The 17500-nt window shown below is 35.4% G+C and overlaps 1 protein-coding gene across 11 annotated transcripts in view; it reads left to right on the top strand.

Annotated features, from left to right (window-relative positions):
- The window catches only part of LOC147029875 (inositol 1,4,5-triphosphate receptor associated 2-like), a 261910-nt gene that overhangs the window by 144261 nt on the left and 100149 nt on the right, over positions 1–17500 (top strand). For all 11 annotated transcript variants that reach the window (XM_085873334.1, XM_085873330.1, XM_085873335.1 and 8 more), the window contains one exon: positions 16134–16236. In XM_085873334.1, coding sequence (XP_085729460.1) covers positions 16134–16236 — 103 coding nt within the window. The remainder of the gene's footprint in view (positions 1–16133; positions 16237–17500) is intronic.

The following is a 17500-nucleotide window of genomic DNA, read 5'->3' as shown; positions in this document are numbered from 1 at the left end:
ATCCCCTGTAATTATTTTATATTTTCCCAACTCGTGTTTCCTCACAAAAACAATCGTATTTATTTATTGGAAAACTTCAGGACGGTGAATTCTCATGGATATAATTTCTCCATTAAAAGAAATCATGCGATTATCTTGGTTGGTTGTCCAAAATTTACTTTCTATGTGGTTTTTCCTGACACAGGGAGATAAACCAGGTTTTTGGGTTCCATATTGAATTTATAACCAATTGGGGTTGAGTATGCACTGAATGAAAATATTGTATTTGTTCTTATTCCTTCATGTTAAGCACCATCAATCAAATCACAGTGAATTAATACCGAATTTATGCCTGAGAATATTTGAATAACATTATCACTGTAAAACGTCCCATTCGTTTCAATCTTTTTTGAGGAGAAGCCCAATAACTCTCTAAATGAATTATCAATTGTGAAATCAACCTTGTAGTTATTTTTAAGTTTAATCGTTGATTTTGAAGTATGTTTTTGAATATCTATAACAATCTTTTTTTTGATTCATCACCCTGTTCTTTCATAAGACGAGTAATTTCGGAAGATATTTGAGAAATCTCAGATGCTCTGGGTGAAACTGTTATCGTTTTGTATCCACTTCCCGGATTATAACTAAACTTGTCATTTTTCTCGGTGATATTAAATGAGGTATTATAAGTTTCCGTGGATAATAATAAAGATGCCTCATATTCTTTTGTTAAAATTAAAACTCAGGATTGTGCTTCTAATCTTATTTAATATGAGATAAAATGTCTTTGTATTAACATTTATTAATTATTTTCATGTTCATCAACTGGTCTAAAATGGCTGATGCTTCATTGAAACAATTATTTCCAGCCTTCTTACTACGTTACAGCAATAACAGTCTATTAACAAATTGTGATGGGTCATTTGGAAGAAAACTAACACCTGAACCAAGGATACTTAAAGCCTGAATAATGTGTTTCCCCTTCTCATTCTTCCTACTTTCACCAGATAGACTAACCCTATAATTCAGAGAGTCCAGCAGATCAATATATACGATATCATCCTTATTTTCCATATCCAATGGTTGATCAAAATACTTTGATTCATCCCTCACAGTCGAACCTTGTCTTCCATCTTTTGTGTGAAGAAACTTTAATCTCGGAGTTAGTTTAACAGGGGGTTGAGCAGAACCCAAGAACCTTAATTCATCATTAAATATCAATACCTTTTCTTGAACAAGATAAAATATTGCTGGTTGTTCTGTTGGAATGAGTCCTGCTTTGGTTTTTGAATCCGCTGAATATTCATTGTTTTGAAGAGCATTCACAATATAATCAGGGGGTTGATTAATCTCTTCCAGTTGTTGAAATAATTCTTTATCATCATATTCTAATTCTCCTCTGTGCTCTAATTCTTCCTTCATCATTTAACTGAAATCTTTTAACATTTGAAGTTTTTTAGGAGTATATTCTATTGTGGGAACTGAAGAAGCATCTATAATTTTTTTCTTGGGCAGTTTTTAAAAGTGGTTAAAAAAAATTATCTTGTTTTCTTTCAAATGCTTCTTCACCCATGAGTTTCTGTCTGCGTTTCTTCTTTATATCTTCCTGTTGTTTTACAATTTTTGAAACCAACTCTTGATGCTCCTTAAATCTTCTTGCTCTTTCTTTCACATCCATTTATTTATTGGAAAATATCATTCACTGAATTTATAAAGAACAACAGGGAAATTTTCCTTTTCTTCATCATTCAAGTAGATGTGTTCAAATAAATCCTTTTCTTTAAATATTTCATCAAATTCTTTATTAACATTAATATGAGTTGTAATTTCTTCTTCACTAATACTTGTATTTCTACTTTTCATACGTTTGCGTTAAGTTTCTTCATCATCATCAAAACGGAATGATAAAATCTTAACCCCCATTACCACTCAGATGTTTCATAATTTGTCTCATTCCTTCTGGATTAGTTTCTAATATCCCAAGACCACCAGATTTTAGTTTCTTTAACTCAGTCTTACAATGTGAATATTTTGTTGTACCAAGAGAAACCTCCTCAAATATTTGGCCTTCTTTCCTTAATCGCATTTGTTCCTCCACTGAAATATAGTAATAATCTTCACGTTATACTTCTCCAGGTCTTATTGCTCTCGTTGTCGATACAATGCGTATCACGCGATGTTTTTTAAGGAAATTTAAAATATTCTCATTTGTACTATACAAGATAAGAACCTTAATTTATGAAAGTTTTTTCCAGAAGCAGATTTACCCACAAGATTTATAATAATAGTTCTCATTTTTTATCTGTAATTGTTTATAAAATAAAAAATATATCCCTTTATATCTCTTCTTGTTTTACAACAATATATTTGTATTTTTCAGTCGTGTGTTTCATATAATCCCCAAATTCCTTTTTACTACATAATGTTTAACAATTGTCTCTCCAAAAATTGTTTATATCTATTGAATTTAACTTGAATAAAACAAAAGTATTAGCATTGTTTCTTATTGAGCGACGAGGAAGTTGAAAGTATGATTGACTTAGCTGAATACAATTACAAGAAGAATGTCTCCCTCTTATGTGGTAGCTATCCATTACCGTTTGGTTTCTCTCATTTCCACAATCATCAAAGATAACGACGTTCTTTTTTGATTTATCCAAATCTTGGGGAGAAGGTATATCATCCGTATTATCACGAAGAATACAGGTTATCAGCTTTGATTTCTTTTTATATCTCTGTGTATCACAAAATAGTTGTATTATATCTTCAATATTGTAATCATTTTGTTTGTTTTGAAGTTTAAATAAACCGATTATATCTTCTTTTTGAAGACCAGCATTAAAACCTTGTGAGAGTAGTTGATACTCAGGTTGAAAACTTGATGTTATGAAAATTATGAAATTATCATAATCTGAAAAGTTTGGAGTAAGGAGCATCTTTTAAAATAACCAGGTTTTTCCACATCCGCTTGAACCAACAATGAGACATCGTAATGAATTTGGAGGATTTTTATGGTTGTTAAATTTTATCTTATTTTCCCAAACGAGTTTAAAAAATCATTCATTTATATACGTATTTGGAAAACAGGTTATTTAATTTATTATTCGCTTTTTGAGAAACTCTATTTTATCCTAAGTTTGGGTTTAATTTCAAGATAATCCATTATTTTATTTATACAATATATTGTGTTGATATTTCCCTGAAAATGGCAATCGTAAATAATATATAACGACAATCCTTTGAGCATTTTTCTAATATGTTCAGTTTCTTCCATTATAAGGAAAGGTGTGTTATCACCCTCATACTTTACATTCATTTCTCTAATCAATCTTCTAAGGTAATTCATTTTTGGTTAAAAATCTAAAAATTATATTCCTTTTAATATTTTTTATTATCATTAATTAGATGATAATCACAGAATATACATTGTTTATAGACTTTTGACTGTGTTTAATCCCACTCTATCACATGCAGGACAATTCTCAAATTTGTCATATGGAAAATCAGGGAATTCAAGAATTCAATATAGAAAATCATCTATAAAACTACTTTCATAACTATCGTTTGAACACAAACTCTCGGTATCATAACTGTCATCACTCTCTTAATCTTCAAAATCTTCAGTTGAATAATGACTCGTATGTAATTCGTAGAAAAAACATTACCATCTATATCTATATACTTTTTTTCTTTAACAGATTCAACTACGACATTTTTTTTTATATTAAACGTAATTTTAAAATGGTCCTGAACTACTATTGAACAAAATGTCATTTCACCTGATATATTAACATCCTTTATTTCATCAGGAATTACATCTTTAGGGTTGTTGAAAAAAATACAAATTTCTCCTTGCATATTACAGGTCTTATTTGCTCGCCTGCTAGAAGAACAGAGAGCTATAGCGATACCCCCGGCGTGAGAGTGAGCGTGAAAATGTTAACGTTTTTGGTGAAAGTTATTTAGAAGCTTGCCATTCATTTAATATGTGTACTAGGATGCTGATATTTGGCATGGAGGTTCCCTTGGGGTATACTATTGGTGTAGTGGAGTTGAAATAAAAAAAATTCACATTTTAAAATTTTTGACCTGTTTTGAACTTAACTTTTTTGTAGCACATCAACGTTAAAGTTTTTGGTGCAAGTTATTTAGATGCTTGCCATTCATTTAATATGTGTACTGGGATGCTGATATTTGGCATGGAGGTTCTTTTGGGGTATATTATTGATGTAGTGAAGTTGAAATAAAAAAATAATTTCAATTTTTTTTAATTTTTGACCTCTTTTGAACTTAACTTTTTTGTAGCACATCAATGTTAAAGTTTTTTTCCTTTCTAATGTTTTTATCTACCACACTATTTTTTACTGATTACAATATACAAATACATATATTGCTTTAAAATTATCTGGATCAGACTTCACTGCAATGCTTTATAAAAAATATTATTAGACGAGTTTTTTAAAAACGATAAATGTATAAACAGGCGAGCATTGGGTGGCTTTGACACCAACTCTCTGGTCTTTTCTTTCTAAAGCTTCATCCATAAGGTTTTTCTTTTTTGATACTTTTTCTTGTTTCATTGCTTTTTCTAGTTTTGAATATATTGCCAGAAGGAGAGGAGAAACTTTTGTAAGAGATACTTTAAATGATGTTCTTCCAGGTATATCAAAAGCCCTTCCACTGAAGGAAATTGAATAACTCATATTATTCACCATAATTGTTTTTATCCAATAGTTGTGATATTTATCTTTATTCAATTTTACATCCTTGACATATTTCTCAGTATCTTTTACAAATGAAGCGATTTATTGAAACTTGTCTTTTGTGTCTTGATGCATTGTATTTATTAAGTGGAAAAAAGTTGGAGGATAAAATGGTTTTAAGCACAGATTCACCTATAAATTAAACGAAATTTTCATCAAGATAATTTTATTTTAAGCAAAGTTTTACTCTGTAAATATGGTGAATACAACGTACCGCGATGTTTGTAATCATGAATATAAATGTTGTAAAAAAACACCTTCAAACCAACAAGCACACATTCAATCTTTTCAGGCAAATATCTCCACTTGACCAAGAAACAAAACATTGTGATAGATGTGATAATGATATTCTTTAAAAAAATTATAATAAACACCTTCATTCATGCAAACACAACAACAATGAAGAAAGAGAAGGTGCCACTAAATTCTCCATTGAAAACACTGATGGGGCATTTAAAGGACATATAAAAATAAGATTGTTTTGCTTTCAAGACCCTGGATCATCTTCAATCATGGAAGCTGTTGATGTGGTTAAACAAAGTATTGAAGCTATAATTAAAAGCACATTAAGTGAAATGAAAACTTTAAAGTTTTATATGGGAGTAAAATTTAATATGGTAAGACAAGGCGATGAAACTACTCCTTATATGAGGACAAACCCTCACTTTATCTCATCATTTCAAGATTTTGTAAAATGTGATGTTTACGGTGAACTCCAGAGACAAGAACAAGATGTTGATAACACTGTAGTAGGTAGTGGATTTACTATTACAAAATAATCTTTTTAGATATATACATCTTCAAATCAGATCCTCTTCAAGCTTCTTCTTATATTGATTTACCAAAAGAGATAAAACTTAAGAAAGCGGTTGTTAATATTCAAAACAAAGATAATAAATGTTTTCTATGGTCTGTTCTTGCTCACCTACATCCTCCACAATAGAATCCTGAAAGGGTTGAACATAATAAGAAATGAGGTGAATGCACCCGGCGCTGCCCCCCCTCCCCCCCCCCGACCGAGGGGCCTTGCCACATAGCCTATAACCTTCCCGGGGCCCATCCTGACATTTTTTGTTTCAGTGGTTAGCTCCTATCTTTCACCTTTCAGGAGATTAGCGCGTGCAGACAAACAAACAAACAGACAAACAAAAACTTAAAATCATATGTTAGATATATTGTATATGGCGTTGGCCCCATGTCATTCGGCTGAACTTGAAAAATTAACGTTGCGAAATCAGGTGATGACGTGATAATTCGGAAACCGGAAGTGGGAAGTACAATTCTTTTACATCGGGACACTCCCGTGTACATGTTCTGTCAGCATGTGAAGTTTGGTGAGGATCAGTCCAGAACTTTTCACGTGCATAGGTCACAGAGAAACACACAGACACACTTTCATATATATATATATATATATATATATATATATATATATATATATATATATATATATATATATATATATATATATATATATATATATACACAAGAATACATTAAATGTTAAAGATTTAAAGTTTCCAATGTCATTGAGAGACATTCCTAAATTTGAGAAAATGAATAATCTATCTTTTAATGTTTATGGATTAACGGATACAAGCAAAGTTCAGATATTAAAAATTTCAAACAAATATAACAATGATGAAGCGCACATTGATCTTCTCTACTTTACTTCAAAGGAAAAATCACATTTATGCTTTTATCAAGATTAACCAAATCACAACTATACAAGAGAAAATGTAAAACGTATCCTTGTTAGAGATGTTAAAAGCACATTAAGTGAAATGAAAACTTTAAAGTTTTATTTGGGAGTAAAATTGAATATTTTAAGACAAGGCGATGAAACTCCTTTCATACAAAAGAACGATTAAATCAACATTCAAAATAATGTAGTAATCAGAAATCAACCGTAATCAATTTACCAAAAGCAGGTTCAAACATATCATTCAAAGATTTTAACAAATCTATAAAACATCCGTTTGTGATATATGCTGATTTTGAAAGTATCCTTGAAAAGATAGATACTGTTTCTCCAAATCTAAATAAATCATACACAAATAAATATCAAAAACATACTCCTTGTGGTTTCTGTTATTATATCAAATCATCTGTTGGTGATGAATACAACAAGTTAGAACTTTATAGAGGAGAAGATGCCGCAGAGGAGTTTGTAAGACAATTGGAAAAAGACTGTATAAGACCAAGAGAAATAATGATTTAAACCTAAAAACCAATGTCATTAACAAAGGGAGAGAAAAAGGAATTTAGGAAGAACAATGTCTGCCATATTTGTGAGGAGAAAATTGAGGGAGAGGTCAAGGTTAGGGATCACTGTCATCTTACTGGTAAATATCAAGGTCCAGCTCATTCCCATTGTAATCTTAATTACAAGCCTCCAAACTTTATATTCCTGTCTTTCTTCACAACAACGCTCACTATGACACACATCTATTTATAAATGAACTTTCAAAGACATCTGGAGATATTTCTGCCATTCCTAACACAGATCAAAAATACATCTCATTCAAAAAAACAATTCATACATCCCCCATAACCCATATCAGATTTCTTGACACATACAAGTTTATGGCAAGTCCATTATCTAACTTCGCATCGAATATTAAAAACTTACCGAATCTTAAATCACATTTCTCAAATCAAGAAGAGATTGATCTCTTATCACAAAAGATTGATTCGTATGACTATATGGATTCATTCGAGAAGTTTAAAGAAACGCAAAGCCTTCCTTCAAGGGAAAGTTTCTATGGCAAGTTGAATAAAACTCATATTTCTGAGAGAGATTATACACAAGCTAAAAAGGTTTGGGAGAAGTTTAATATGAAGAATCTTGGAGAATATCATGATTTGTATCTTAAAACTGATGTGTTTGAAACTTTTAGAACAGTCTGTCATCATAAAAATTCTTATGGATTAGACCCTATTCACTATAACACAGCCCCAGGTTTGGCTTGGAGTGCTATGTTAAAAATGACAAAACAGAATTTGGAATTATAGTCAAGGCGAGGGGTGAAAAAATTGTTCATATTGTGATAAAAGCATGAAACTTTGCACAAATGTTCAACACAACATTCTAAACGTTTTCAGGGGTAGAGCCAATGTGAACTGTATATAGCATAGCAACGGTCGCTCGGCAACATATTTTCCTTCGCAACCAGCACATAGGATGACTGTGGACCAATTTTATTTAATGATTATGATGTATTTTAATATCTACAACTTCAATTTTCATATAAACATCATTTTGGAGCAATTGTCAACAACAGAAAGCTTAATTTCAGTTGCCAGGCAACATATTTTCTTTAGCAACCAGCACAAAAGATGCCTGCAGACCAATTTTACTTATCAATTACAACGTATTTTATTATCTATAACTTTACCTGTCATATTTACATCACTCTAGAGTCTAGAGCAATTGTCAACTGCAAAAGGCTTAAAATAGTTGCTCGGCAACATATTTTCCTTTGCAACCAGTATATAGGATGTCTGCATATTAATTTTTCAAAACAATCATAATGTATTTTAAAATCTAAAATTTTACTCCTTATGCTAACATTACGCTGGAGCAATTGTTCACTGCAGAAGGTTTCATAACCTTTGTGAGGCAACATATTTCCCTGTTTGTATCACCATCTGAGCATTCCCCTCTTGCTTATTTTTGCCTATTTGTTGAGGACAATAATCTATCTATAATTCCAGCAGTGTGTGTGTGTGTGTGTGTGTGTGTGTGTGTGTGTGTGTGTGTGTGTGTGTGTGTGTGTGTGTGTGTGTGTGTGCGTGTGTGTGTGTGTGTGTGTGTGTGTGTGTGTGTGTGTGTGTGTGTGTGTGTGTGTGTGTGTGTGTGTGTGTGTGTGTGTGTGTGTGTGTGTGTGTGTCTGCGACCGCTGTTTCTCGACGACCACTGGTCCGATCTGATTGAAACTTGCCAGGAATATTGCCGGGGAGCTGCGGATGTGCCTTTTCAAGGTTTGATATTAATCGGACAAACGGTTCCCAAGTTACGGCCATTTATCTGTCAACCAATGACGAGACACGGTGCTATGACATCACAATTAATGTTTATTTATTTATTTTGCACGATTGACGTCGCAATTCTTCTTCTTCTTCTTCGTTTGGTATGACGTCACAATCGACGCTGGGGACCTGAGTATGTGCCTTTTCAAGGTTTGATATTAATCGGACGAGCTGTTCCCAAGTTACGGCCATTTATCTGTCAACCAATGACAAGATACGGTGCTTTGACGTCACGAATGATGTCACAATTAATGTTCATTGATTGATTAATGTTTTTGTTTTTTCATGGGGGGCAAGAGAGGTGAGCGAAAGAGGGGGTGAGAGAGGGGCGTCACAATTCAAGAGAGGGGGTGAGAGTGGGGGCGAGAGAGGAGAGGGAGACGAGGGGGGGGTGAGAGAGGTGGGGCGAGAGAGGGGGCGTCAACATACCCTGACAACTGACTGGTCTAAATGTGTCCTTTGTCAGGTAGACAGCCAAGAACAATTGACATGTCCCACTGATGCAGGTTGTAAAACCATAGCTGAGAACATCCTTCAATCTGAACAATGAACTTCTGAACAATGAACTGATAGCAAGTGCATCAGCAGAGCAGCCTCTTGTTGTTACCGATGGTGATACTGTACTCTGTGTACCTGCACGAGACACGACCAACATTGCTCCCTGCAATCACGAGGAAGCAGATTCTAGGATTATGGTACATGTTGCCGACGCTGTCATGCAGGGCTTTCACAAGATCCTTGTTCGAACAGTGGATACCGATGTAGTTGTGCTAGCGGTAGCAGCTGTACAGCAGCTAGGAAGGATAGAACTCTGGATTGCATTCCGTAGTGGAAAGGACTTTCACTTTATCCCGGCTCATGAGATATGTGCATCACTTGGCCCACAAATATCCTGAGTACTTCCGGTGTTTCACGCTTTCACAGGCTGCGACACTGTATCCCAGTTTGCCCAAGTGGGAAAGAAGACTGCAGGGAAAGTGTGGGAAACGCATGATGAGTTCACTCGAGCCTTCTTTGAGCTGCACGATTCACCAGAGCAAATATCTGAAGATAGAAGCTTCCCTAGAGTATTTCACTATCCTTCTCTATGACAGGACATCAACATGTGCCTCAATCAACGAAGTTTGGAAGCTTCTATTCACACGCAAAGGGCGTCAGATGTCAGCCCTTCCTCCCATCAAGGCTGCCCTACAGCAACATATCAGGAGAGCAGTATTGCAAGGTGGGCACTACTGGGGGCGTACTACCATGCCATATCGCCAGTTACCCTCTCCTGCTGAGTGGGGATGGACTTTCCCAGAACAGTGGAATCCCCTGTGGACAAATTTGCCAGAAGCCAGTGCATCCTGCCCAGAGCTGCTGAAGTGTGCATGTAGGAGCAGGTGGAGAGACTGCAAATGTGTACGAGCGCACTTACAATGCACTGTTTACTGCATTGTAAGTGACGACTTAGAGATGACGACTTACAGACTTTATTCAAAGGGATTTAACATTAGTTAAATTCGTGACTTTTTGACGCTGCCGACTTAGGCGAAGTGATGAGTTACACGCTGCCGACTTGCGCATAGTCTACTGTGTATTGATTTTAACACAAAAAGGAGAGCAGAAGCAAAAACAGATTTTGAGAAGGACTTTTATTAATTAATGAATAATGCTGTATTTGGAAAGACTGGAAAATGTTCGGAATTGACAAAACATAAGACTTTCTACATCTTGGAAACAGGCTTCAAAGTTAATTAATAGACCAAGTTTTGAACGAGCGGAGGTATTTTCAGAGAACTTTTGTGCTGTTCATTTGAAAAAAGAGAGTATTGAAATGGATAAACCTATTTATATAGGAACATCAATTTAAAATCAAAGTATAAGGATAATGTGTCGTTGTTGTATATGGATACAGATAGTTTTATATTAGAAATTAAGACAAGTGATGTATATGAGAATATGATTGATAATATTGATATATATATATATATATATATATATATATATACATATGTATATATATATATATATATATATATATATATATATATATATATATATATATATATATATATATATATATATATATATATATATATATGTATATATATATATATATATATATATATATATATATATATATATATATATATATATATATATGATACAAGTAATTATAAGTCAGGTGACGTGGTTTTCATCAAAGAATAAAAAGGTTATTGGTAAGTTTAAAAATGAATTGGGTGGGAAGGTCATGAGTGAATTTATAGGATTGAGATCAAAGTCTTATGCTTTTTCGTATATTGATGATAAGAACATTGAAAGGTGTGATAAGAAGCTAAAGGAAATAAAGAAAAATGTAATCAAGGAAACAATAAACTTTAAACATGATTACAACTGTTTAACCTTAAAGAAGGAAGAGTACAGAAAAATGAATACAATAAGAAGTTATAAACATCAATTATATACAGAAGAGATAAATAAAAAAGCATTAGGAGCTTTTGATGATAAAAGATATATATTTTAGAGAATGGAATCAATAGTGTCCCTGATGGTTATAAGTATATGTGTTAAGATATTGGGTTGGGAATTTTAACAGGCTACCACTGTCTTTTTACTGATTTATAAATGATAGAACCAAGCAATAACCAAACCAAAGAGTGGAGATGTAATCAGCCTTTGTATTTAAATGGTAAACATGAAGAATGTGAGAAATATCAAATAAGTCTTATTGAAGAAATAACCGGGGTAAAAGTAGATAAAACAAATAAGCAGATAAATTTAAGTACAAATAAGTTGGAGGATGTAAACAAAAATAAAATATCCTTGAATGGACTGAAAACTTTGATAGTTATCAATTGAACAATGGAAAAACAATTTACTGCAATCTTAAAATGATATGTGGCTCAGGAGGTTGTCAAACAAGAGCATTGAGAGAAGTTTATCATTTCATTTCTGCTCAACAAAAATACTTAAACCAAGAACTAAGTTCCAAAGTAATCTTTGTGAATATACTCGATGGTGATGAATGTAATAGGAAAATGAAGTTATTCCCGAAAGGAGAACATGGACAAATATTCATTGGTTCGCTCTTTGAATGGAATGAAAATATGAAAGGAAAGAAGTGCTTTAATCAGTAAGTCTCAATTTTACATTTGCTTGCATGGAAGGGAAGGGAATAGGTGGGGAGAAAATCGGTCTCCTATTTTTATTTCGGCTTTTGGGACTTGAGTCAGTCGCAATTTTACATTTGCTTGTATGGGAGGGGGAGGAAATCGGTCTCAATTTTACATTTGCTTGTATGGGGGGAGGGAAGGGGATAAATGAGTCTCCTATTTTGGGGTTTTGCTTGTATGGGAGGGGGAGGAATCAGTCTCCTATTTTGGACTTTTGGGCCTTGAGACGGTCTCAATTTCACATTTGTTTGTAATGGAGGGGGGAGGAATCTGTCTCCTATTTTGGGCTTTTGGGGCTTGAGTCAGAGAGTTTTTCCCTTTTTCCCCATTCATTTGGATGGCTGCCTCAGAAGCCCCATTAATCCTCTACTAATATGTGTATATCTTTGAGGTTGAAGGTCTATTGATGTTGCGTAATCTGCTGATGTGGACCTGCGACCGGGGTTGTGAATCCGCCGTTTGGAGAGATTGTGGGCTGAAAGGATCAAAACCTCGATGTAAAACGGTGCCCAGCTGATGATCCAGGCAGTTGGGAAATCATTCAATTGCTTGTAAGTTTAGGTTATAACTTCAAATATATAGCTTTTGTCAGTACTTTTCAGTCGTGTGTGTGTGTGTGTGTGTGTGTGTGTGTGTGTGTGTGTGTGTGTGTGTGTGTGTGTGTGTGTGTGTGTGTGTGTGTGTGTGTGTGTGTGTGTGTGTGTGTGTGTGTGTGTGTGTTGCGGACCCGGAGTCAGGGGTGAAGGCCACGAGGGGTGAACTACCTCATGTTTCCACCAGTCTCTCCGGAATCGCAGGCCGTCGCAGAGGAATAACTTCATGATGCGGTGGGTCACGAATCGACCGTGAACGCCAATAACTCGACCACGCGACTTTGGGTCCTCTGTAATGAATACCGTTTACCTAAAGAATAATCACGTGATCTAATTCATGGGTGAGTTGGACATAATGAGTTGAAAACTGCTGGTTGCATTTGTGGTATGTATGGGAAGGTTTTCGTTGGTTAAAAAATATAAGATTGTACCACCTGAGTGTTCAGGGTTAGGGGAGAATGCCAATTCTCTCGATGTAAATATATTTGGCATAGCGCTGCTTCCGGTCATAACAGGTATTAAAAGCGTTACTAAAATAAGCCATTTCTGGGGGATTTAACTTTGGCGAGAGGGGTGGCTAACCTCGGGGAGAGGCCTCCCAGGATAGAACGATATTGCTGATATTTAGATATGGTAGGGGTTTAGATGAAAGATGGCAAAAAATATTGTGGCGTGTATGGGGAATGTTGTTGTTGTTGTTGTTGTTGTTGTTGTTGTTGTTGTTGTTGTATATGGACGTTGTGGATGGGGTATGATGGTGTAAAATTACTACATCTGCATGTACCTTGTAGATGGAAAAATGTAGAGCAATTATACAGTGGGGCAATCATTTGAATAAGATTGCCTTCATTGTCTGTTGACAGACACCTGCCTGTGCCAGATGATGCGAGATTGCGCAGTGTCTGGCTTAGTCATGTGGGGTAATTTCAGGATGTGTAGGTTTGATATCTCTTTGTGTTTTCTCTTTCTTCCCACCCTTAACCCAATATTTTTACTGTCCGCCTCACCTATCCTCTTATTTCCTTGATCTCCACTTGGCACGGAAGTGGACTGAGCTGAGGAGGCGGCGGCGGCGATGGTTGGGGGTGGGGGGGGTGGGGTTGGTGTCGTGGGCTTGAAAGGTGTGCACAGGAAAATAATCTGGCGTGAAGTGGTTGTGTGAGGAGGCCATGAACAGAGGATATCGTGGATGGGATTTCAGCAGTCCGTAGTCCCTGTACACAACTCACCAGATCAGCCTGTCAGGAGTCTAGCCACAAGCCGCCATCTGTGTGTTGCCACTGCAAGGACGAGCCTGAAGACTTGCTTCACCGAGCATGAAGGAACCATCATTTAAGTTCCCATCACTACAAGCTCACTTAGCTTGCCTGCTGCAGTGCCACCTTCACTCGACTTGAAACAATATTCTTTCTTTCTCTCATTCTGTTCTTTTCTTCTCCTCCTTATCAGTCCACAACCTTACCAATGCATGATGTGTTAGCTAAACGTCTTTGTCCAAGATTTCTGTCCGTGCTTTTCTTGTGCTCATATCTCGTGGGGGGTTAATTAATCCATTTGTTTATTTATTATCATATTCTGCTTATTGTAATTTATTCCTGTAATTTACCTCACTGCCATACACTCATGGAGCTTAATATATATATATATATATATATATATATATATATATATATATATATATATATATATATATATATATATATATATATATATATATATATATATATATATATATTTTTTCCTCCCTCCTTCCTTTTTTGCCTGAAAAAAAAATTCTAAAACATTAAAAAAAAACAACTCCCAGCCTTATTGTATTTTCTGCATTGCATGTTCATAGTTGCATAGTTTCTAAAATAGAACATGCAAAACAAATTTAGTAAGTATGATGAAACTGGGTGATAAGTGAATTTGAAGATCACATGAATTCAACAGAATTGTTGTAAAGTTTAAACCTTCAAGGTAATCATCTATCTTCCGAAGCCAAGCACTCCACTTTATAGTGATGAAACAACAACCACCATTGCTTATATCTACTCATTTACCTGAATATTTAGGCATTTACAACCAGAAATCCTTCTTGTTCAACTGACATGTTTGAATCTTGAAACTTAATCTGCAGCACCCCAAATAACCAGTGCAGAAACTCATGAGACAACTATTCCCTCAGTAAAATCTGCCACCTGGTGTCAGTCAAGAGAAGTGTTCAAACCAGGTGTAGGGTGCATAATGCATCATTAAATCACAGGGAACTCTCACTATATAAAAATAAAAACTATCATTTTTCTCTTGTAGAATGCAATATGTGGGTGATTTCAATAATCGGTTTAATTGTGGCCTATTATCAGTTAAACAAGCTCAAATGAGCTAAGATCCTTGTCCTCTTAATGATGACGTCATAAAAACGAATATGACGTCATTGTGATATATCAGGTTTGCGATAAATTATCTGTGCTAATGCCCAGCTTGATTCCCGCAAACAAAATTCAAACAGCTTGCCTAGTTTTGGAGATAATGATACAGGCGATTTCCATTAGCGGCGATATTATGACGTCAACTTTTTTTCTTGGAAGAATTTCTAAAATCGGAGATGGTTACTGCCTGCGCGTGGGCTTTCTGCATATACATGGCAAGTTTCACGAAGATCCGATGAAAACTCTGGGTTGTGAAACAAAAAATGTCAAAAAATAGGAATGACGTCATAAAAATTGATATGACGTCATAGTGATGTATCATATGTGTGGTAATTCATCTCTGCTATTGCCCTGTTCGATTCCCGCAAACAGAATTCAAAAAGCTTGCCTAGTTTCAGAGATAATTTTTTAGGCGATTTCCATTAGTGGAGATATTTTGACGTCATAACTTTTTTTCTAGGAGGAATTTTCTAAATTGGAGATGGTTACTTTCTGCGCAGGGTATTTTTACATATATATGCCAAGTTTCAGGAAGTTGCGATGAAAACTGGAGGCTGTGAAACAAAAAAGTCCACAAGAAGAAAATAAACAACAACGTGAGTAAGACTTCGAGATCCTCCACGAGGATCTAAAAATGTATCTTAAGCTGATAAATCTCTTCTGGAGGCTGAAATTATGAATAAATCATCTTGTTCATTTAAAATATTGACAAAGAAGACACCCTGGAGGGGAAAAATTGACACGTTTTCATTTTCCAATTTCCCACCCCCATATCTAATGCAATTTCTACTGCTTTAAAGCCGATATTGTTTTTCCCCCAAAAATCGTTGATCGTGACATTTTATTCTTTAGGTACATGTTTTAAAATTTCACCAGCTCCAGAAGAAGTAAGAAAACAGTCGTCCCAATGAATGCTGAGGGGGGTGCATGATGGGTCCTCCTGGCCGCCGGACTAATAATAGGGGGCTGATTTTGACCAGCAAGTTGAGGGGTGAACACCACAAGATCTTGTCTGAGCAAAGTAATGAGGCAAGAAAGAGAGGAGAAGCTATGCTTATGGTGAACCAATTTCCTTTGCTTGCCCAACTGGGTACCTTGGTGGCTCGTTGTTGAAGACACCAGTGGCATCCCAGTGATTATGGGTTAAAATCTGGCTAAAAGCAAATATGAAGGATTTGACTTTGTTTGCCTTTGTAGGAAGGAACAGCAGCTGAAAAGCATGAAGGAGGAGTTGGCAGAAGTAAAAGCTGCATTGGTGCAAGGAGAAGAAAGAATGTTGAATGTTCAGATGGTGCATCTGGTAATTTTGTCTTTTTCTCTGGTGTCTTGTGCAGTCAATGATTTTTCACACTTAGGGTTCATAAGAGACCATAGTTATAATCTATGCATACAAGGAGGAGAGAGGTTCCGATCATAGAACAAAATTCATAAAATAGTTGCAAATAATAATTGTCGTAAATGAAATTGTGTAGGATGGATTATTCTGTCTTTCCGCAGAAGTAATGTACCCCTGGGCCAATTACCCCAAAATTTGCTCCACCAGATTATTGCAATACATTCAGTCAACGTCACAACAAAAAAATTCCATTTCCAAATCAAATCGATGTTAAAGTGAGAAACAAAGGCGCACTGACCGAGAGGCAGGGTAAGAGACAGAGCTTGGCTTATGCGTCGACACTTCCACGTCGCATTTGAAAGTGAATTCTTTGTGGGGAATAAAAACAATTGCATTTAATTATTTGTATTCCATCTGCAGATTGGAAACTAATATGCAAATGTTCCACAGTTTCCATTGGACGACGCGGAGTGCAAGTAGTTATCACACAATCCAATATGACCTCAAACAGAGAAATGAGTCTATTTGACCCATCACTGGTTTTCAAAGAATATGCTGCACACTCTGGTTAATTTTTGTTTCAGCTTTCAACATAAATCTTGAAGCGAAGGTGGGAAGACATTTTATGGTAAAAAAAAAAATTTTATTCAAAGAATATGGGGAGGGGAGACAATCCGCTAATAGAAAAACAAGCAGTCATAGACTGGTACTTACGAAATCGTCAACTTGACTTCTGATCTTGTCTCATAAAAGCTGTCTCTCGAGAAGGTAGCGACGCAAACCAGAAGTTTCTACGATGATTCTGTACCAAACCATCAAAAATCGAATGTTTGACCTCACTGTGACCTTGACCTTTGACCGATTTTGACCAAAATCTAATCAGCACTAGCAATCACCCTCCTGAATCACGTGGTGTAATTTGACATTGGTAGCTTCTTCTGTTCTCGAGTTATCGTGCCTACAAATAAATACACAAACACACACACACAAACACACACACACACACACACACACACACACACACACACACACACACACACACACACACACACACACACACACACACACACACACACACACACACAAACAAACACACAAACAGATGACGGAAGTCATCAATATACTTAAGAAATCGAAAGATTTCATAAGTAATAAATGGGATAAACCAGGTGGTCAAAGAAAAACTGATTAGGAAAGTACACACAAGTACTGTGTATACAAGAAAATA

This window comes from Eptatretus burgeri, chromosome 3 (genome assembly GCF_056783735.1).
Source record: "Eptatretus burgeri isolate ZD-2024b chromosome 3, Ebu_testis_v1, whole genome shotgun sequence".
Lineage (NCBI taxonomy): Eukaryota > Metazoa > Chordata > Myxini > Myxiniformes > Myxinidae > Eptatretus > Eptatretus burgeri.
The sequence above is the reverse complement of the archived record's forward strand: the minus strand, read 5'-3'. Positions and strand labels throughout refer to the sequence as shown.